The 23,021-nt window shown below is 40.1% G+C and overlaps 1 protein-coding gene across 2 annotated transcripts in view; it reads left to right on the plus strand.

Moving 5' to 3' along the window:
• The window catches only part of TAB3 (TGF-beta activated kinase 1 (MAP3K7) binding protein 3), a 92,990-nt gene that overhangs the window by 51,019 nt on the left and 18,950 nt on the right, over positions 1–23,021 (plus strand). The window contains exons 2-4 of one of the 2 annotated variants that reach the window (XM_024742830.1): positions 13,474–13,665; positions 17,945–19,403; positions 20,288–20,448. In XM_024742830.1, the coding sequence (XP_024598598.1) occupies positions 13,564–13,665; positions 17,945–19,403; positions 20,288–20,448 (1,722 nt within the window). In that variant the 5' untranslated portion in view covers positions 13,474–13,563. The remainder of the gene's footprint in view (positions 1–13,473; positions 13,666–17,944; positions 19,404–20,287; positions 20,449–23,021) is intronic. The other variant, XM_024742831.1, reaches the window with a different exon arrangement.

Consider the following 23,021-nt stretch of genomic DNA (forward strand, 5'->3'; position numbering starts at 1 on the left):
GAGAAGGATGGGTGTTAGCTCTTCTCTAAATGTTTGATAGAATTCACCTGTGAAGCCATCTGGTCCTGGACTTTTGTTTGATGGAAGATTTTTAATCACACTTTCAATTTCATTGCTTGTGATTGGTCTGTTCATATTTTCTATTTCTTCCTGGGTCAGTCTTTGAAGGTTATACCTTTCTAAGAATTTGTCCCTTTCTTCGAGGTTGTCCATTTTATTGGCATACAGTTGCTTGTAGTAGTCTCTTAAGATGCCTTGTATTTCTGGGGTGTCTGTTGTAACTTCTCCTTTTTCATTTCTAATTTTATTGATTTGAGTCTTCTCCCTCTTTTTCTTGATGAGTCTGGCTAATGGTTTATCAATTTTGTTTATCTTCTCAAAGGACCAGCTTTTAGTTTTATTGATCTTTGCTATTTTCTTTGTTTCTCTTTCATTTATTTCTGCTCTGATCTTTATGATTTCTTTCCTTCTACTAACTTTGGGTTTTGTTCTTCTTCCTCTAGTTCCTTTTGGTGTAAGGTTAGATTGTTTATTTGAGATGTTTGTTGTTTCTTGGGGTAGGATTGTATTGCTATGAACTTCCCTCTTAGAACTGCTTTTGCTGCCTCCCATAGGTTTTGGATCGTCATGTTTTCATCGTCATTTGTCTCCAGGTATTTTTTGATTTCCTCTTTGATTTGTTCAGTGATCTCTTGGTGTTTTAGTAACATATTGTTTAGCCTCCATGTGTTTGTGTTTTTTACATTTTATTCCCTGTAATTCATTTCTAATCTCATATCGTTGTGGTCAGAAAAGATTGATATGATTTCAGTTTTCTTAAATTTACTGAGGCTTGATTTGTGACCCAAGATGTGATCTATACTTGAGAATTTTCTGTGCACACTTGCGAAGAAAGCATAATCTGCTGTTTTGGAGTGGAATGTCCTATAAATATCAGTTAAATTTGTCTGGTCTGTTCTGTCATTTAAAGCTTGTGTTTCCTTATTAATATTCTGTTTGGATGATCTGTCCATTGGTATAAGTGAGGTGTTAAAGTCCCCCACTATTATTGTGTTACTGTTGATTTCCTCTTTTATAGCTGTTAGCAGTTGCCTTATGTATTGATGTGCTCCTTTGTTGGGTGCATATCTATTATATTTGCAAATATAAATATATATTTATAGTTGTTATATCTTCTTGGATCCCTTGATCATTATGTAGTGTCCGTCCTTGTCTCTTGTAACATTCTTTATTTTAAAGTCTATTTTATCTGATATGAGTATTGCTACTCCAGCTCTCTCTTGATTTCCATTCACATGGTGTATCTTTTTCCATACCCTCACTTTCAGTCTGTATGCGTCCCTAGGTCTGAAGTGGGTCTCTTGTAGACAGCATATATATGGGTCTTGTTTTTGTATCCATTCAGCGAGCCTGTGTCTTTTGGTTGGAGCATTTAATGCATTCATATTTAAGGTAATTATCGATATGTATGTTCCTATTACCATTTTCTTAATTGTTATGGGTTTGTGCTTTAGGTCCTTTTCTTCTCTTGTGTCTCCCACTTAGAGAAGTTCCTTTAGCATTTGCTGTGGTGCTGAATTCTCTCAGCTTTTTCTTGTCTGTAAACTTTTGATTTCTCCATCGAATGTGTATGAGATCCTTGCTGGGTATAGTAATCTTGCTTGTAGGTTCTTCCCTTTCATCACTTTAAATATGTCATGCCACTCTCTTCTGGTTTATAGAGTTTCTGCTGAGAAATCAGCTGTTAGCCTTATGGGAATTCCCTTGTATGTTATTTGTCATCTTTCCCTGTTGCTTTCAGTAATTTTTCTTTGTCTTTAATTTTTGCCCATTTGATTACTGTGTCTCGGCGTGTTTCTCCTTGGGTTTATCCTGTATGGGACTCTCTGCCCTTCCTGGACTTGGATGTCTATTCCTTTCCAATGTTTAGGGAAGTATTCGACTATAATCTCTTCAAAAATTTTCTCGGGTCCTTTTTCTCTCACTTCTCCTTCTGGGACCCCTGTAGTGTGAGTGTTGTTGTGTTTAATGTTGTCCCAGAGGTCTCTTAGGCTGTCTTCATTTCTTTTCATTCTTTTTTCTTTATTCTGTTCTGCGGCTGTGAATTCCACCATTCTGTCTTCCAGATCACTTATCCGTTCTTCTGCCTCAGTTATTCTGCTATTGATTCCTTCTAGTGTATTTTTCATTTCAGTTATTGTATTGTTCAACTCTGTTTGTTTGTTTTTTAATTTTTCTAGGTCTTTGTTAAACATTTCTTGCATCTTTGCCTCCATTCTATTTCCGAGGTCCTGGATCATCTTCACTATCATTATTCTGAATTCTTTTTCTGGAAGGTTGCCTATCTCCACTTCATTCAGTTGTTTTTCTGGGGTTTTATCTTGTTCCTTCATCTGGTACATAGCCCTCTGCCTTTTCATCTTCTCCGTCTTTCTGTGAATGTGGTTTTTGTTCCACAGGCTGCAGGATTGTAGTTCTTCTTGCTTCTGCTGTCTGCCCTCTGGTGGATGAGGCTATTTAAAAGGCTTGTGCAAGTTTCCTGATGGGAGGGACTGGTGGTAGGTAGAGCTCAGTAAAACTTTAATTCACTTGTCTGCTGATGGGTGGGGCTGGGTTCCTTCCCTGGTGGTTGTTTGGCCTGAGGCAACCCAACACTGGAGCCTACTGGGTTCTTTGGTGGGGCTAATGGTGGACTCTGGGAGAGTGCATGCCGAGGAGTACTTCCCAGAACTTCTGCTGCCAGTGTCCTTGTCCTCACGGTGGGACACAGCCACCCCCCACCTCTGTGGGAGACCCTCTGACACTAGCAGGTAGATCTGGTTCAGTCTCCCTCAGGGTCACTGCTCCTTCCCCTGGGTCCCGATGCACACACTGCTTTATGTGTGCCATCCAAGAGTGGAGTCTCTGTTTCCCCCAGTCTTGTCTAAGTCCTGCAGTCATATCCCACTAGCCTTCAAAGGCTGATTCTTTAGGAATTCCTCCTCTCGTTGCTGGACCCCCAGGTTGGGAAGCCTGACGTGGGGCTCAGAACCTTCACTCCAGTGGGTAGAGTTCTGTGGTATAACTGTTCTCCAGTCTGTGAGTCACCCACCCAGCAGTTATGGGATTTGATTCTATTGTGATTGCGCCCCTCCTACCATCTCATTGCCGCTTCTCCTTTGGCTTTGGATGTGGGGTATCCTTTTTGGTGAGTTCCAGTGTCTTCCTGTCAATGATTGTTCAGCAGTTAGTTGTGATTCCGGTGCTCTCGCAAGAGGGAGTGAGAGCACGTCCTTCTACTCTGCCATCTTGAACCAGTCCCCCCAGGTTTTGTTTGTTCTTCTTTTTCTAATTCTTTTAGGTGGCAGGTTAGGTTGTTTATTTGAGATTTTTCTTGTTTTTTGAGGAAGGCCTGTATCCCTATGAACTTCCCTTAGGAACTGCTTTTGCTGTATCCCAAAGATTTTGTATGATTGTGTTTTTATTGTCATTTGTCTCAAGGTATTTTTTAATTTTGTTTTTTATTTTGTCATTGACTCATTGGTTTTTGTTTTTGGTATTTTTTAATTAATTTATTTATTTTTGGCTGTTTTGGGTCTTCGTTGCTGTGCACAGGCTTTCTCTAGTTGCAGCAAGTGGGGGCTACTCTTCGTTGCATTGTGCAGGCTTCTCATTGCGGTGGCTTCTCTTTGTTGCACAGCACGGGCTCTAGGCGCGTGGGCTTCAGTAGTTGTGGTGTGTGGGCTCAGTAGTTGTGGCTCGCGGGCTTTAGAGTGCAGGCTCAGTAGTTGTGGTGCACGGGCTTAGTTGCTCCACGGCATGTGGGATCTTCCCAGACCAGGGATCAAATCCGTGTCCCCTGCATTGGCAGGCAGATTCCTAACCACTGCACCAATAGGGAAGTCCCGACTCATTGGTTTCTTTAGTAGCATGTTGTTTAGTTTTCATGTAGTCTTTTTTTGGTCATTTCTTCTCTTGCGGTTTTTTTCTAGTTTCATGCCACTGTGGTCAGAGAAGATGCTTGAAACAATTTCTATACTCTTCACTTTGTTGAGGTTAGTTTTGTGCCCTGGTATGTGCCCAGTCCTAGAGAATGTTCCATGTGCACTTGAAAAGAATGTGTATTCTGTTTTTTTGGATGTAGTGTCCTGAAAATATCAATTAAGTCTAACTGTTGTATCATTTAGGATCTCTGTTGCCTTATTGATTTTTCTCTCTAGAAGATGTGTCCATTGCTATGTGTGGGGTGTTAAAGTCTCCTACTATTATTGTATTCCCTTCAATTTCTCCATTTATGTTGGTTAGTATTTGTTTTATGTGTTTGGGTGCTCCTATATTAGGTGCATATATTTTCACGAGTGGAAGATGCTCTTCTTGTGTTGATCCTTTTATCATTATGTAGTATCCTTCTTTTTTTTTCTTTATGGCCTTTGTTTTAAAGTTTATTTTGTCTGATATGAGTATGGCGACTCCTGCTTTCTTGTCATTTCCGTTTGCATGAAATATTTTTCTCCATCCTCTCACTTTCAATCTCTGTGTCCTTTGCCCTAAGGTGGGTCTCTTACAGGCAGCATATTGTAGGCTGCTGTTTTTTTATCCAGTCTGCCACCCTGTGTCTTTTGATTGGAGCATTCAGTCCTTTGACATTTAAGGTAATTATTGATACATATGTGTTTATTGCCATTTTAAGCCTTGTTTTCCAGTGGATTCTACGTTTCTTCTTTGTTCCTATCTTTTTCTTTCTGTTTTTCTTTTTGTGGTTTGATTTTTTGCTTGTGTTCTCTTCTTTTTTGGTTTTTGTGAACCTATTGTATGTTTTTGATTTGTGGTTGCCCTGGTCTTCAGGTATGTTAATCCCTTCCTATATCTGCTTCTTTTCAACTGATAGTCATATAAGCTCAAACACGTTCTAAGAAAAAAAAAGAATCTACATTTTTAAACTCTCTTTCCCCACATTTTATGATTCTGATGTCCTTTTTTACATCTTCACGTTTACCCTTTTGCGTTCCTTCTGTTTATCAACACTTTCACAAGTAGGTTTTTTTCCTCCTTTTTGATCTGTATACTGGCTTATTTAAGTAATTTAGTTTCCAGTTGTGATTTACTCCTTCCTAATAGCTTCTTACTTCTTTTCTATTTAGAGAAGACCTTTCATTATTTCTTTTAGGATAGGTTTAGTATTGCTATATTCTTTTAGTTTTTGCTTGTTTGAGAAATTCTTTATTTCACCTCTTATTCTCAATGATAATCATGGTGGGTAGAGTATTCTAGGTTGCAGGTTTTTCTCTTTCAAGACTTTGAATATATTTTGCCACTCCCTTCTGGCCTGTAGTGTTCCTGTTGAGAAATCAGCTGATAGCCTTATGGGGGTTCCCTTGTAATTGACTCTGTTTTTCTCTTGTTGCCTTTAGAATCCTCTCTTGAACTTTGGCCATCTTTATTACAATATGTCTTGGTGTAGGTTTGTTTGGGTTCATCTTGTTTGAGACCCTCTGTGCTTCCTATAGCTGGATATTTGGTTCCTTCTTTAGGTTTGGGAAGTTTTCAGCCATAATTTCCTCAAATACATTTTCAATGCCCTTTTCTCTTTCTTCTCCTTTTGGAATCCCTATTATGCGTAGATTGGCATGTTTATGTTATCCCATAGGTCTCTTATATTGTTTTCTTTTTGTGTGCCGTTTTGATTAATTTCCTTTTTTCTATCTTCTAGATTGCTTATTCTTTCTCCTGCAATATTCATTCTGCTATTCATTGCTTTTAGTTCAGCTTTTGTCTTGGCAGATGAATTTGCTAATTTTTCTTGGCTCCTTCTTATAGTTTCTAGGTCCTTTTTACAGTAATCTGCATTTCCGTTGATAGCCTTTCTTCATTCCTTTGGTATTTTTCTTACCTCTTTTTTTGAACTCAGTGTCTGGTAGACTGAAGAGGACTGTTTCATTGTTTGTTCTTTCAGGGGAATTCCCTTGGACTTTTAAGTGGGAGTAGTTCCTCTGCTTCTTCATTTTGCTTACATTTCTCTTACTCTATGCATTTAGGAGAACAATTATCTCCTGTAATCTTGGAGGTCTGTTTCTATGTGGGAGTGTCCCCGTGAAGCTTGTGTGGGTTTAATATTGTTTTGGCGTGAGGGCTGCTTTTGCTTTGGATGCTTGCTGTCTCTTTCCTCAGTATGTGCTAGCTGTTATTCCCTTGATGGAGGTGTGAAGGTGAGTGGCCTGCGCATGCTCCCAGGAATGTGGGGATAGTGGTTGGTGTCTGTTCACAGAATTCTCGGTAGTGGCAGCAATCAGCACCCACCTCTCGAGTCTGATGTGGCAGCTGTAGCTCGTGCCCACCCCAGAGCTTGTGCAGGCAGTGCCCTATTGCCTGATAGTACACACGGAGAAAGAAACTCCTATGTGGTCCTGCCCCTTTCCTTGTGTGCCCCCCAACAATAGCACCTTGCCTCTGTGGCAGGCCCAGTCTTCTTCCCATACTCCCTTGGTTGTGGCACATCACACCCTAGCCCCTCAGGCTGTCTCCACACAGCCAACCTGAGTCCTCTCCCCAAGTCTGACCTCCGAATTGCGAGCCTCAGCACCCAGCCCCTGCCTGCCCCAGTGTACGAGCGTCTCAGGCTGGGGAGTGCTGGGTGTTGGCACTGACCATCTTTGCAGGTCTCACTCCGCCTTGCCTTCTGCAAACTGGTTTCTCCGCTCTCTTCTGAGGCTCCGAAGCTCTGCTTCTGTCGCAGATGATCTTCCCGCCAGTGAGGGGACTTCCCAATGTTTGGAAACATTTCCTCTTTCACAGCTCTCTCCCAGGGGCTCAGGATCCCTCCTGATTCCTTTCTCTCTCTCTTTTGTTTTTTTTTTTTTCATTTTTGGCTTTGTCCTACTCAGTTACATGGAGATTTTCTTGTCCTTTTGGAAGTCTGAGGTCTTCTGCCAGAGTTCAGTAGATGTTCTGTGATAATCGTTCGGCACGTAGATGTATTTTTGATGTATTTTTGGGAGAAGGTGAGATCCACGTCCTACTCCTCTGCCCATCTTGATCCGATCCCATCCTTTCATAATTTTCACATTTCTAGATGTGGCCTTTTCTTTTTCTCTTAGAGAAGGCCCTTTAATGTTTCTTATAAAGCTGGTTTGGTAGTACTGAACTCTTTTTTAGCTTTTGCTTGTCTGTAAAACTTTTGATCTCTCCATTAAACGTGAATGAGAGGCTTGCCGAGTAGAGTATTCTTGGTTGTAGGTTTTTCCCTCTCGTCACTTTAAATACATCATGCCAGTTGCTTTTGGCCTACAGTTTCTGCTGAAAAAACAGCTCATAGCTTTATTGGAGTTCGCTTGTATGTAACTTCTTGCTTTTTCCATGCTGCTTTTAATATTCTATCCTTGTCTTTGATTTTTGCCAGTTTAATTTCATTGTGTCGTGGTGTGACCTCTGTGGGTTCATCCAGTTTGGGACTCTTTGCTTCCTGGATCTGGATATCTATTTCCTTTCCCAGGTTAGGGAAGTTTCCAGCCGTTATGTCTTCAAATATGTTCTCTGCCCCTTTCCCTCTGTCTTATCCTTCTGGGACCTTTATAATACGAATGTTAGTATGCTTCATGATATCTTAGGAGTCCGTTAAACTGTCGTCATTTCTTTGTATTCTTTTTTTTTTTCTTTAAATCTGTTCAGCTCAGTGATTTCCACTGCTCTGTCTTCTGGTTCGCTGATCCATTCCTCTGTATCATTTAGTCTACTTTTTTTTTTTTTTTTTTTTTTTTGCAGTACATGGACCTCTCAATTGCCACTAGGGAAGCCCTTCTAGTGTATTTTTCATTTCAGTTACTGTAGTCTTCATTTCTGTTTGTGGTTCTTTATGTATTCTAACTCTTTGTTAAACTTCTCACTGTGTTCATCCATTCTTCCCCCAATTCTTTGATTAACTTTATGGTCAGTACCTTGAACTCTTTATCAGGTAGATGGTTTATTTCCACTTCATTTAGTTTTTCTTCTGGGGTTTTATCTTTTTCCTTTGATTGGAACATGTTGACTGCCATTTTTATTTCTGTGTATCTGGTAGATTGGTTATATTTCCCAACCTTGGAGAAGTAGCCTTTTGTAGGAGACATCCTAAGTGTTCCAGCAGTGCACTCCCCTCTGGTTACCAGAGCTGTTATTCTCTAGGGGTGTGGGCTGTGTGGGTCCTTCTGTTGTGGCAGGCTGACTATGTCACATTCCTAGGTGTGGCTGGCTCCTGGTCTGGTTGGGCACCAGGTCCTGCTTTGTGCAGTGGTTGCCAGCTGCTGGTTGGGTGGGCCGGGTCACGAGGCAACTGGCTACAGAAACCCAGGTGTCCTAGGGCTAGTGCTGGCTTACTAGTGGGCAGACCCGTGTTCAGGGGTGGGTAGTTGTGGGCCCGGGGTTCCCAGATCAAGGGTCAACCTGCTGGTAAGTAGGGCCGGTTCTTGACTCGACTGGCTGCGGGTTCTGTGGTGTCCAAAGCTGGTGCTGGCACACTGGTGAGTGGGGCTGGATCCCAGCGTGGCTGGCTGAGGGGCTCAAGTTGTCTAAGAGCTGTTGTTGACCTGATGGTGGGTGGGGAAGGGGCCTAGTGGGTCCTGTGGCTACTGCTGCTCTGTTGGTAGGTGGGGCTGCGTCCCCACCTGGTTAGTTGCTTGGCCTCAGGCATCCCAGTACTGGTGCCTACAGGCATGTGGGCAGGGACTCTGTGGGATCCTGAGGCTCATAAGCTAGATGGAGGATTCCAAAGTGATGCTTGCCAACAGCAGTGTCTCTATGATAGAACAAGCTCCCCCAAATGACTGCCACCAGTGTCTGTGTCCCCAGGGTGAGTGCCAATTGCCTCCTGCCTCTCTGGGAGACTCTTCAAGGTCAGCAGGTGGGTCTGACCCAGGCTCCTTTCAAATTACCGTTTCTGCCCTGGTTTCTGGAGCATGTGCGATTTTGTGTGTGCCCTTAAGAGTGGAGTCTCTGTTTCCCACTGCCCTTGGTTCTCTGGAAGGAAAGCCCTGCTGGCCTTCAAAGCCAAATGTTCTGGTGGCTCGTCTTCCCAGTGCAGGATGACAGGGCTGGGGAGCCCCATGTGGAGTTCAGACCCCTTCCTTGGGGAGGACTTCTGCAGTTGTAATTCTCCTCCTGTATGTGGGTTGCCCACCTGGGAGTTTGGGTCTTGAGTATACTGCAACTCTACCTCTTCTACTCATCTTGTTGTGGTTCTTTCTTTATATCTTTAGTTGTAGATCTTTTCTGGTGGGTTCCTGACTTTCTTATCAATAGTTGCTCTGTAAATAGTTGTAATTTTGGTGTGCCCATGAGAGGAGGTGAGCTCAGGGCCTTCCTACTCTGCCATCTCGTTGTAAGTCCTTTTCTTTTGTGCTTTTGTAACTTGCTCCCTCTTTCTGTGCACATGTGTGTGCATGCATGTTTGTATATATGCACATATATACATATATTTGATTGTTTCTCCTGAACCATTTGAAAGTAAAGTTGCCCTTTACTCCTAAATGCTTCATTGCCTAATTCCTAAAAATAGGGATATTCTCGTATATAACCACAGCACAATTACCAAGTCAGTAAATTGATTAAATTCAATAAGTTTAACATTGGTAGAATACTTTTCCTAATGTACCATCCACATTGAATTTTGGCAGTTGATCCATTCATTTATTTTATAACATTTCCTCCATTTAGTATAGGATCCAGTCTGAGATCAGTCATTAGATTTAGTTGTCATGGTTCTAGTATCTCCTTTAATCTTTGATTTTTCTAGCATTTGTCTTTTATGACATTGGCATTTTTTTAAGATGACATTTTCACCTTCCCACTCCCTGCTTTTTGTTTTTAACAGAACATTTCTCATTTTGGTTTTGTCTATTTTTTCATGAATAGTTTCAGATTACATATTCCTAACTGGAATATTATAAAGTAACATATTCTTCTCACAGTATCACATCTGGAGGCGTGCGCTGTCCATCTGTCCCTCACTGGTGATGTTAATTTTGATTATCTAAGATGTTGTTTGATTTATCCACTATGTAGTTAAATTTTCCTTCGCAGCTAATAAGCAGTTCTCTGGGGAGACACTTTTAAGACCATTAATATAGGCTAACTTCATCCAAATTTCCCCCTAGATTTAGCATCCATTGATGATTCTTCATTGAAGTAGTCTGTACTGTGATGGCTGCAAAATGATGATTTTTCCAGCTCCAGCACTTCCTGTACACATTTAGTTGGATTCCACTAAGCAAAAGCCCTCCCTTTGCCTTTATTTGTGTGTGTGCCTATTTAACTATTTATTATCGGGCTAAGGACTCACGGGTTCCGCTTTTCTACAGGCCTCTAATTCATTACTGTCCTTAATTGTTTTGGTGCTCAAATTGTCACAGATTTGGTCAGTGGGAGCCTCTTCAAGCTGACTTTCAGGTCCTTGTAACAAGCTCCCATCATTCTTTGAGTACGTCCCCACTTTCTGGCATAACACATTCTAGGTGGAGCTACAGTTCCACATGTGAGACCTTTAGATACACAGGTGGCTCCAGTATAGTGTGTTTGGTGCTCCTGTGAGGATAAGCACAGCCTGCTGCGGAAGCATAGTGGAGGGTCCTTTAGCCCAGAGTAGGTGGAGGAGAGTTACGGCAGCCGGTCTAAGTTGGGGGGGGGGGGGATGACTGTCAGTGGAAGCCTTCTTAGAGGAGGTGCCACCAATACTGACATGTACGGTATCAGTATGGCTCGGAGAAGCAGTGGGAGGGAGGAAGGTAGAAAAGTATCTCAGGCAGATGGATGATCATGGGCTAATGCCCTGAGAGGAGGCAGTGTGGGACATCCATGCACAGGATCACACAAAGCGCTGTTTGGTTGAGATTAGAAAACAGATACTCTGGCTGTGATGTGGGGGAAGGCAAGACCTGAGGTGGGAAGAGCAGCAGGAAGTTGCTAGTATGATGTTGATGAGAACAATATTCAGACATGCCCTGAATAATAGTAACTAATGCTTCCTGACTTACTACTGTTTGCCTTTTAAATTCTACTACAACCCTACAATTATTTCCGTTTTTAAATATGAAGCTTCAAAGGCTTAAAAGCTGAGTATCTTTCCTAGATGCTACTAAATGGCAGAACCAGGGTGCACACCATCACCCATTTGATTTAATATTCTTGTTTAGTTGGTTGTGCAAGAATGGGAAGTCAAGGAGCACGCTCTGGTTTCTAGTTTTGTTAACTGAGTGAATAGTAGTAACATTCGTAGAGAGAACACAGTGTTTGGAGAAGGATTGTGGTAAGGAGTTCCTTTCTGTACATATTGACTAATGTCTTTGGGTTTATCCAGATGGTGCTGTGTGTAGGCAGTAGACTCTATGTGTCTGGAGTCTTAAGAGAGAGCATGCATGGCGCTTAATAGCAATTTGGGAATCATCAGCCTTTAAACGTTTTTGAAACCTTAGTAGTGGACGTCATCACTAGGCACAAGGACGTAGAATGAGAAGACGAGGCGGCTTAGGGCCCAAACCAGGCAAGCATTAATGTGACAAGAGAGGTGGGAAGAAACCAGGCTAGTGTGATGTCATAGGGGCTGAAAAAAGGAAGGAATGATCAGTAGTGTCAGATGCTGCAAAGGTCAAGGGGCATAGGAACCAGAAGATAAATCCTCTGAATTTAGCAGCAGAGAGATGATGAAGAGAGTATTTCAGTGGAACAGTGATTTGAGCCAGATTAGAGCAGACTAAGGAATGCATTGCAGGGAGCAGAATTGTATATGGAGGCCAGAAAGCCTATATATATGTGCATATTGGAAGTTATCTTTATTCTTTTCCCATATTTTGATTTTTCTTTAGATTCACTAGGTATCCTCCATGTTGATGTTGGAAGTCATTAAAGCAGTCCCTAATAGCTATTTATACCTGAGGTTAGGCAGAGTCTTATCCATAGGGGCTTTATTGCCACCTTGTAGACACAAAGAGTATAATTACTCTTGACAGTCTTGGCTTAGAAGGAAGAAAAGAGAGCTCGATGCCCAGTAAAAGTCAAGAGATTGCATGCAAAATGAAATTCCCTGCTTATAATGAAAGTCAAATTTGAGATTACATGGTATTTATTTTTTAATTATATACTTAATTATAAAGCAGCAAAAGTAATTCAGTATTTTCCTGCAGCATTTTAAGGTTTTAAAATATTCTCGGGTCTTCCCTGGTGGCGCAGTGGTTGAGAGTTCACCTGCCGATGCAGGGGACGCGGGTTCGTGCCCGGGTCCGGAAAGATCCCACATGCCGCGGAGCGGCTAGGCCCGTGAGCCATGGCCGCTGAGCCTGTGTGTCCGGAGCCTGTGCTCCGCGACGGGAGAGGCCACAACAGTGAGAGGCCCGCGTACCGGAAAAAAAAAAAAAAAAGAATTCTCTGTAGTTCTGTACATTGCCCCAGGTAATGGTATTATTTAAAGTTTCAGGGCCTGTTTGCAAGAAATGGATTTGGTGTGGGATGACCCTCCCTTATTGTGTAGTTTAGACTTGCATCTTAAAATCATGATTTCCGTGCATCTTACGAAGATGCAGGTGTTTAATTCTCAGTCTTAAAAATATTTTACCATCTCATGAGTGATCACAGCAGAAATATTGTGAGATTGTATGGTATACACTGTACATTTTTCCCCTCATAAAAATGGGAGAGATAGATGAAAAAATGGGTCAGTGATTGATCCTTGATGGTGCCACTTGATTTATGATTTCATTATTACTTCACTAGCTGCCTTTATTTACATGGGTGCTTAAATTGACTAATACCAGTGAGATTGGGGGTCACTTGCCTCTACTCAAACTGTGCCCCCAAATCCTGGCATCTTTGCACCTGTGCCAGTTGCACCAGAACTAGGTGAAACCTTGGCTAGGCAAGTCTGGCTACTGATGGACCACCAGCATCATCTTTGAAAGCGAAGGATTCTGCATTTCCATTTTTGTTTGCCCAGTAGTTTCATTTAGACATTGGGTTTGCTTTACTCAGACTTCAAATTCAAGCCTTTTGGCTTCAAAGTACAGGGAGAATGTAAGGCAAACAGGACATGTGTGGTTTGTGGTGTTACTATCAATTCCTGTTGCCTGATTTTATTACTTCAGACATCAAAATGATTATCCCGCTTTAGAGGACTGATATGATAGCCCGTAGGAAAACATGAGTGATTATACATAAGTAGGATTTCTCAAGACTTAGAGAAATATGGTTGCCAAATAATAATACTCTGTATTTTTAATCTAGCTGCTGCTTTTTTCATTTTTGAAGCATTAAAATGGAACTGAAGGTTTGGGAATTCTGTCGTTGTTGTTTTTAAACCAGTGATTAGCTATATATTCCATCAGAAAAGTCTTTGGCTAAGTAGAATTTGTCCATTTTCCAACTGTAGAATTTGGTATACTTATTTTTAGATTGCTCATTTTAATGTATTGATGGTTTCTATTTGAATAAAGTGAAATATGTAATTAAATTTAACCATACTTTAATTTCTTTTAATAGAAAATGACTGCAGTATTGGAAGATCATTACTATTGGAAGACCGATTAGCATCCATTTCATAAGAGAAGCTTGACCACCATTTGCTCTGGCATGGCGCAAAACAGTCCGCAGCTTGATATGCAGGTTCTCCATGACCTCCGACAACGTTTCCCTGAGATTCCGGAGGGTGTGGTGTCTCAGTGCATGTTACAGGTAGATTACCCACCAATGATAGTGATATTAAAGTTACAGTTTACCTTATTAGAGGTGACTTTGTGTTGTAGTGACTAGAACTCAGTTAAGTTTTCTTGTTTATGTTGGGGGAACATTTAGAGCAGGATTTCTCAACCTTGGCCCTGTCGACATTTTGGGCTGGATATATTGTTTGTTGTGGGGGTCTGCCTTGTGCATTGTAGGATGTTTAGTAGCATCCCTGGCTTCCACCCACTAAATGCCATTAGTATCCCTGCAGTTGTGACAACCAAAAATGTCTCCATGGGAGACAAAATCTCCATGTTCCATGGAAGGCACAATCTCCCCCATTGAGAACCAGTGATTTAGAGAAAAGAATAAAGGCGTGTAGCAAAAAGAAAGATTCTTCATGCATTTCATTTCTTAAATTTTGGGGGTTGTGTCATCAGTCCCCAAATCCTTAAGAGTTGAATTTGGATTTCAAATTTATCATTATAACTTCTTAAACTATATACTTTTTTAGCCTATTTTTTAAAGTTGTTAGAAAGTTCCCTCCCTTTCTTACTGTTTTTCTAGTTAGTAAATGCTTAACTAATATCTAATTTTAAGTGGAAGGCTACTTTCTTTAATCACATTACTTTTGTCTTGTTGTCTTCTATTGAAATAAATCTTTCATCTCTGATAGAACGTCTCTTCCCACGCAAGGGGCCACAGAAATAGGCCTAACACTCCCCCTGTTGAGTTTTGCATCATCCTTCACAGAATCGCAGTGTGTTTTGGGTTACAGCATTTCCCTAGTTGGTTGACTTTTGGGAGCAGTATTTCTGTCCTGCTCACTGGACTTCCGTAATTACACAATCAGTTCAAACTCTATGTTACTGCATAATATGCAAGCTTCTCCCTTACAGTGTGAGCTGCTCAGGATATAATGTAAACCTATATATAGTTGAGGTTAATTGCAAATAGAGACTCACAGATCAGTGGTGGTAAGAGAGGTGCTTCCTTTGTTTGCAAGCCCTTCTACTAGGTCTCGTTTTTGTGTTATAGCTTGTCTTTATTTTTTCTACCATAACATTTCCAGTCTGAATTTCCACTCTTTACTTTAGCCCCATTTTGGTCTCTGGTAGAGCAAAGGTACTTCCCACTGGAGTGAAACCCTTCTAGTTTAAACCAACTTCCTAGCAGTTACCTTCCTAACTTATTCTAGGGCCCCCACCTTGTTTTTTTAATTTAATTTTATTTAGCCCTTTATTTTTTCAAGGCTTATTGTCTTCGTTTTACTAAATTGAAAGAATGGAACTTTAAATTCAACTCAGTGAACATTTGTTGATAACTTACATTGTTCTAAGTCTTTTACTTTTTTGTTCCTTTGGGATTAATATTGTTTATCAGTATGGACACTTACCACCTGCTGGCTCTGGAAAGTTTCTCTGTTTGCATTAAAATATATAAGACTCAGTAGTTTGCCTTTTTTTCCTTTTAATTGAAGTGTAGTTGATTTACAATGTTGTGTTAGTTTCAGGTGTACAGCAAAATGATTCAGTTATACATAGGCATATATCCATTCTTTTTCAGATTCTTTTCCATTATAGGTTATTACAGGATTTTGAATACAGTATAGTTCCCTGTGCTATACAGTAGGTCCTTGTTTATCTATTTTATCCCAAACTTTTAATTTATCCCTCCCTCCCTGTCCAGTAGTTTGCATTTAATACACAAGCATTAAAGCCTCTCTCTAGGTTATCATCCCCCAGTGTAGGACCACTTCTTAGGGGTATGATGCTTTATTGGCTCAGTCCTTTCATGAGTGTTCACATATATCTTCTTAAAACTTCTGACCTCTTTACCAGCTAAACAATTTTTATTTCTTTATTCTTCATATTTATCATTTGATAAATTTTTTATCCTTTGTTTTTTCTTTTTAAGACATTTAGCAGGTCACATGTGACATTTGAATCTATTGTGGTGGTATTTTTAAAATACTTCCGTAGAGATGCTACTTAAATATCTTGCATTTGTGGTTTAAAATTCCTAAGAAAATGTACTCAGCTTGTCACTGTAGACATACATTTGAATAGGCTGACAACTCCAACTTTGCATCATTTAAATTTGTATCTTTTTTTGTGGCAGTACTAATTTGGCAACCTAATTCAATGTAGAAAACATGAAATTTTAGGATAATGAATAAAAATGTTAAATAGTGAAGTGTCTGTTACTGCTTAGGTTTCAAATAAAACTCTAGTTTTTGTTCTCCTTTTAATCCATAGGTTTATTAAAAAACTTGAAGGAGCTAATAATCTTTTTTTTTCCCCTTCAGATATCTGTCAGTGACATTGTCTTGTTGGCAATCAGTTTGAATCCTTTGGCTCCAAATTTGCATAGTGTCTAGCAGTATCTGTCTTCTATCTTAATATCTGTCTTCCTTCCCTTGATCAGCATGGTTTCAAGCAGGATAAGAAAAAGTCCAAATTTAATTGTTTTCTTACATTTCAACAATTACTTTTTTCCTTGGCTCAGAAAGTATTTTAAAAAGTACTTGAATTTTAGTATCAAAAGTTTTATATAAGGAGAAGGATAAAAGTTATTATGGAGTTTTTGATAAAGCAATTCTTTGAATTTCTGAGAATTCATTTTACAAAGGTTTGCTTGACTGAATTTTCTTTTACTTCCTGAAGTTTCAGTATAGTAATGTACTTTCGGCCTAACGTCCTGTCCCTTGAAATTACTGTGTGATAGTAGAAAGAGCACTGGGAGTCAGAAGACCAAGAATCTAGAACTGGCTCTCCAGTTAACTACTTAAGCGCTTGTTGTCAAGTCATGTAACTTCCCAGGCATCTCTTTGCTCATCTGTAAATGAGTTGAGTTGGAGTAGATGGGAACCCTAAGAGTTCTCTCAGCTCTAAAATTAAAACATTTTATGTCCTGTTTTACATTTAGCTTTATTTGGTTCTCAGCAGAAGTGAAGTGTTTGCTTTCATTTTTATATAAAATGTACTTTTCCCTAGAATATAGTAATATGTGTATATGTGCATATCTGTATATATATTGCTGAAATACGGAGAAGGTCATGATAATTGAGAAACTTCAATAGATTATCTCAAAGGTAATGAATAATTGTGTTTTAGGCCAATAAAATAGTTCTGAATTTTAATGGAAAACTGTCTTATTAGTACCTTAAAATTTTCAAAAGAGGAAACCTTTTATTAGTTTGATGACTGTCACTTGGAACATCTAAAATGTCAGTTTGCTGTTTACCATCTTTGTGTGTGTATATAATTCAAAAAATTGAAATCTTTAAAAGATTTTGGAAGTTTACCAAGCTGCGTTTGAGCGGGTAAAAAATTTTGAGACTGTGGGAGTGTGAATGAATTTCATTAAGGCAGTCAAGACCTGGTTTTGTGTTAAATTACCATAATTTGGCAAAGTCACGGAACCGTAATTCAGAAAGTGGATTTGGGGCTTCCCTGGTGGCACAGTGGTTGAGAGTCCGCCTGCCGATGCAGGGGACACGGGTTCGTGCCCTGGTCCGGGAAGATCCCACATGCCGCGGAGCGGCTGGGCCCGTGAGCCATGGCCGCTGGGCCTGCGCGTCCGGAGCCTGTGCTCCACAACGGGAGAGGCCACAGCAGTGAGAGACCCGCGTACCGCAAGGAAAAAAAAAAAAAGTGGATTTGTTTTTATACTGATATCTTTTTTTAACTTAATCTTTCATAATGAAACAGACAGTTGAAGTTAGATAGGGTTAACTTTGGTTAAATGAAAAGTAAAGGCTGCTTTAGAATTTTTGTTGTTTTGAGTCTTTAGGAATTTTTATTATAACTTTTTTCTGTTTGGGGTTTCATTACCTTTTGAAAACTAATGCATGGTTATTTTCATGTTTATCAGTTTAAATGTTAATGATGGATATTACTTACACTTATATATTACAGCAAGTGTGGTGAATCCAAGATTAGCCCAGCATTTTAATTTGTTGAGATGCAACAAGTGTAAGATGAGTCCTGGATTTGGAGTCAGAAAAGTTGGGGTTGAGTCACAGTGTTCATTAGTAGGTACTTTCCATTTCTGTAGCAGTAGCAGTAGCGGCGTAGTACTAGTTATGTGAGCTAAATGTAAAATAATATGGATTGTTTGGGATCTCCTTTTCAGGGTCAATGACCATAAAGCTTTTTTGTGTTTAAAATACCGTTCTCTACTTATTCTGTGACAATTATATTTACATAATTCTGTGGCAAAGCTTGACTTCCCACTATTAGGATTTGTCCATTTTGCCAATGTTATTTTTACCATTTCTTCCCCCTAGAACAACAACAATCTTGAAGCCTGTTGCCGCGCACTTTCGCAGGAGAGTAGCAAATACTTATATATGGAATACCACAGTCCAGATGACAACAGGATGAATAGAAATCGCCTTTTGCATATTAACCTGGGTATTCATTCTCCTAGTAGCTACCACCCAGGAGATGGAGTGCAACTTAACGGTGGTCGAACACTGGTACATAGCTCAAGCGATGGACATATTGATCCACAGCACGCAGCAGGCAAACAGCTGATATGTTTAGTTCAGGAACCACACTCAGCTCCAGCTGTTGTCGCTGCTACTCCCAACTACAATCCATTTTTTATGAATGAACAGAACAGAAGTGCAGCTACTCCTCCTTCACAGCCACCTCAACAGCCATCTTCCATTCAAACAGGAATGAATCCATCTGCTATGCAAGGGCCTTCACCACCACCACCGCCACCTCCTTCATACATGCACATACCTCGGTATAGTACAAATCCAATTACTGTTACAGTATCCCAGAACCTCCCTTCTGGACAGACTGTACCAAGAGCTTTACAAATTCTTCCACAAATTCCAAGCAATCTTTATGGGTCTCCTGGTTCTATCTATATTAGACAGACATCTCAGAGTTCATCAGGAAGACAAACTCCTCAGAGTACGCCATGGCAGTCCTCACCACAGGGCCCAGTGCCTCATTATAGCCAGCGTCCTTTACCTGTTTATCCGCATCAACAGAACTATCAACCTTCTCAGTATTCTCCCAAACAACAGCAGATCCCTCAACCTGCTTACCATTCACCACCACCTTCTCAATGTCCTTCACCCTTCAGCTCTCCACAGCATCAAGTACAGCCGTCCCAGTTGGGCCACCCTAGTTCCCATGTCTTTATGCCACCTAGTCCTTCAACTACTCCACCCCATCCATATCAACAAGGACCTCCTAGCTATCAGAAACAGGGAAGTCATTCAGTAGCCTATCTCCCATATACACCATCTAGCTTACCCAAAGGATCCATGAAGAAGATAGAAATTACAGTCGAACCCTCTCAGAGATCTGGGACAGCAATTAATAGGAGTCCTTCACCTATCAGTAATCAGCCATCTCCACGGAATCAGCACTCATTGTACACAGCCACCACGCCACCTTCAAGTTCTCCTTCAAGAGGGATATCCAGTCAACCAAAACCTCCATTTAGTGTCAATCCTGTGTATATTACATATACACAGCCAACTGGACCTTCTTGCGCTCCATCACCATCTCCTCGGATGATACCGAACCCAACTACAGTTTTTAAAATTACTGTAGGCCGAGCAACTGAAAATCTTTTAAATTTAGTGGACCAAGAAGAACGTTCTGCAGCCCCAGAACCTATTCAGCCCATTTCAGTGATACCAGGCTCTGGGGGAGAAAAGGGAAGCCATAAATATCAGAGAAGTTCTAGTTCTGGATCAGATGACTACGCCTATACACAAGGTAATTTTACCCTTTTTTTGAAATTTAATCTTTGTGGTGAGGTGGCAGTCTCCTATTCAAAATAAAATAATTTATATTAGCTGTTTAATTTTAATTAAATATTTAGTATTTATTAAATATTGGGCACTAGCATTGCTATTAAGAATAGGGTTACTGCTTCAGAATCATCTACAGACTTTGCTTTAAAATATAAAAATATAGGCATGATAATAGTGACCTCTAAAAGACTTCTTTTTTAGGAAGAACATTCACTGGGAGAAAAATATAGAGAAGTGAAACCAATATTGTCAAAAATACAAACTACAGAGTGGGAAAAAAGATTCATAGAGGGTGGACTAAAGTTTATCAAGGTGAAAAATTTGAATATTTTCTAAGAGGATGGCCTGAAGGGTGTGATATTTATAAGTAATATATATTTATAAGAAGTGGGATTGGTAATGAAGAACATTATTGGATTAGTTCACAGTGGACCTAACTAAATATAAGGAGAATTGAGTATTTTAAAAGTTTGTTTCAAGATATGTGATAATTTAGTATTCTGTCAGTATATAAGAAGGGAAGTAATTATGATTGTAATTCAATATGCCTGGTTTTGAGCCTGTTTAAAACGCACACAGGTATAGTTAAAGAGAATCTTGGGGAAATGAAGGACAGTAGAACAAGAGGAATGTACAGATGGTGTCATTTTGGCAGAAGTTACAAGAGCTAAATTAAAGCAGATTTGAAGGCAGAATAGCATTAGAAAGACATGAGAGTAAAATGTCACCTGAAGTTGAATGACAGGGTTCTTTACAGGTATTTCGTACATTAGCAATGCATATAGAAATTTCCCAGTCACTTGTTCAATGTTACTTTCTGCAATGACTTTATCTGTAATGCTATAGCCTTGCTGTTACATCAGCGAGCAAGGATGGAGAGGTTAGCAAAGCAATTGAAACTTGAGAAAGAGGAGCTAGAGCAATTGAAGGCTGAAGTTAACAGTATGGAGCATGACCTGATGCAGAGACGGCTCAGAAGGGTCAGCTGCACCACTGCGATCCCAACGGTGAGTACGATCTATTAGGATGCATGGATAGGAAGGTGGACATGTTGGCTGTCCAGGCTGTTTGTTTTTCTTTTAGGTTCTGTTCCTGGCACAGTTTTGGTTTTGTTTCTGTTTCTTAAACAATGGATGAAGGACTTCTGCCTTCTTTTCTCATCAAAATAATAATTTGATGCTTTATTTTTCTTTGTTGTGTGAATTCCATAGACTCATCACTATTTTCAAATACTGACAGTTATAATCAAGGTAAAGCATCTCATTCACTATAAACTGCTTTCTGTCCGAATAGAAATGAAAAGTACACCTTGACCAAATATTTTATACATTGTTCTCATGTATTCATTTATCCTTTTAAGCATTTGTATTTACTTTTCAAACATTTAAAAGTTATTTTTCTAAGTACATTAATGCACATGAGTTAGATCAAGATGAATATGCATTTTGGGAAAGTGTTGACTATAGAATATTTTAAAGCAGAGCAATTTGGTTAGTGTAAATAATTGTAGAAACTAAGATAATAGTATTAACAGTGGTCCTAACAGGAACTGCTCTCATGAAAAGATTCGGTAATATATTTTTAACATGTTGGTGAATACTTGTGAGTTCTAAAGTTCTTTAAAAATTCCGAAAAATTGGAAACAGGTGTCCTAAAATCCTGTGACATCACAAGCTTTTTGTGATCCAACCTATCATTTCGTCTTTCAACACTGATTCGTTCAACAGGCATTTTTTTTTTACAGTCTATGAATGTGGTCCTATACTAGGAGCTTAGTGTATACCTGCTAGTGGGAGAAATAGACCCATCAGTAGATAACTGTAATACAGTATGGTAAGTGCTGTGTCTGCTCACGGGTAATGAGAGAACTCATACATCAGCTAGTTTATCCGTGTATACTCAATACACTTTTTGCTCTCTCACATTACGCTCCTGCTGCAGTGGTCTTCTGAAGCTCTGTGTATACGTATAAATGCTGTCTGTTCTTCAGGGCTGAACTTAATCTCTACTTTTTCATGGAGCCATTCCTCATGTTCTTACCGTCTCTTAACTAAGGGTAATCTCTTTCTCAGAGTGCACAAGTTTAGAGAAGTTAGTGTATATGTCAGGCCTCTTGCAGACAGGATGTCTGCAGCTATGCCCTCATAGAGAAGTTTTTAACTGAAGTTCGTGGCTTCAAAGGAGATCCGTGAGTCCCTGAAATTATATGCAGAGTTTCATATGTGTTTATATGGGAAGCAGGTCTCTAGCTTTCATCTGATTTTCATAAGGTTATTAGAACTCACCTTTTTCCTTTAATTTAATAACTGTATGAAAATCAGTATTATAGCATAACCTAAAAATACTAAACAGTACAGTATTGCTATGTAGGCATAGAGGAAAGGGGAAGGCATTTTAGAAGGGAAAAAGAGCATGAGGTAATGAAGGCTTGAAGTCAAGACAGACTTTAAGGAGTCTTTACAGTTCCCTCATTTAAGCTGAGATTTCTGATGTCTTAACAGGTTAATATGCATAGGTGGAATAGTGGAGGTGTTTGAACTGTATTCTGCTGGTAATGGGGAACCAGTGGAAGTTTCTGAGAAGTTAACTATTGAGAAAAAGGCATATTTAATAATGTAATGAAATTTTTTCTAATATTGACTAAATACCTAAGTATTGTCAATATCAGAAGTGAGAAGGAAGGGTTTTAATTACTTAAGACACATGGAAAATTACAAAGCTAGCATACCCCCACCCCCACCCCCCTGCGCGCGCGCGCGCGGTACGCGGGCCTCTCACTGTTGTGGTCTCTCCCGTTGCGGAAGCACAGGCTCCGGACGCGCAGGCCCAGCGGCCATGGCTCACGGGCCCAGCCGCTCCGCGGCATGTGGGATCTTCCCGGACCGGGGCACGAACCCGCGTCCCCTGCATCGGCAGGCGGACTCCCAACCACTGCGCCACCAGGGGAGCCCTACAGAGCTTTCTTTAACTGAAAGATGATACTAATGTAAATCACATCTGTGCCTCATTTTTTTCCCCCCACTCAAAATCTTAATTATATCCTCTGATTGGGGGAGATACTGAAGAACATAACCCAAATGGGAATCCACCAGTGGTGGGTGGGCACTTTGGAGTCCTTTAGGTACTTGTAGAGTATAAACAGATTTTCTTAGCATAGAAGTCATTTCTCTAAAATAACCATGTAAACTTTTTTTTAGCAACTTCTTGCTGTATAATAATCCCTGCTAAAGCCCTATTGATTTCTTTGTTGTTGTTGGAAGTAGAGATTCTGTCTGAGGTAGCATAGATCAGTGCTTTAAAAAAAAACAGATTTTACACGAGAGCTTTTATTGATGAGACTTCTTTAGAAAAAGAGGGAAGTTAGTCAAACTGCTGCCCTATGCTATAATTTATTTTTAACTTTTTGTTACAGAGTTTCAAACATACATAAAATAAGCAGAATAGTATAGTGAACTCCTGTGTAGCCATCACCCAGCTTCAGAGATTAGTGGCTCATGTGGGTGATAATATCTGAGAGGTGAGAAATTTGAGTGTGTGATTCCCATGTGTTTCCACTGCCAGGCCTAGAGTAAAATAGAAG

Source organism: Neophocaena asiaeorientalis, unplaced genomic scaffold (genome assembly GCF_003031525.2).
Source record: "Neophocaena asiaeorientalis asiaeorientalis breed wild unplaced genomic scaffold, Neophocaena_asiaeorientalis_V1.1 scaffold993, whole genome shotgun sequence".
NCBI classification, from domain to species: domain Eukaryota; kingdom Metazoa; phylum Chordata; class Mammalia; order Artiodactyla; family Phocoenidae; genus Neophocaena; species Neophocaena asiaeorientalis.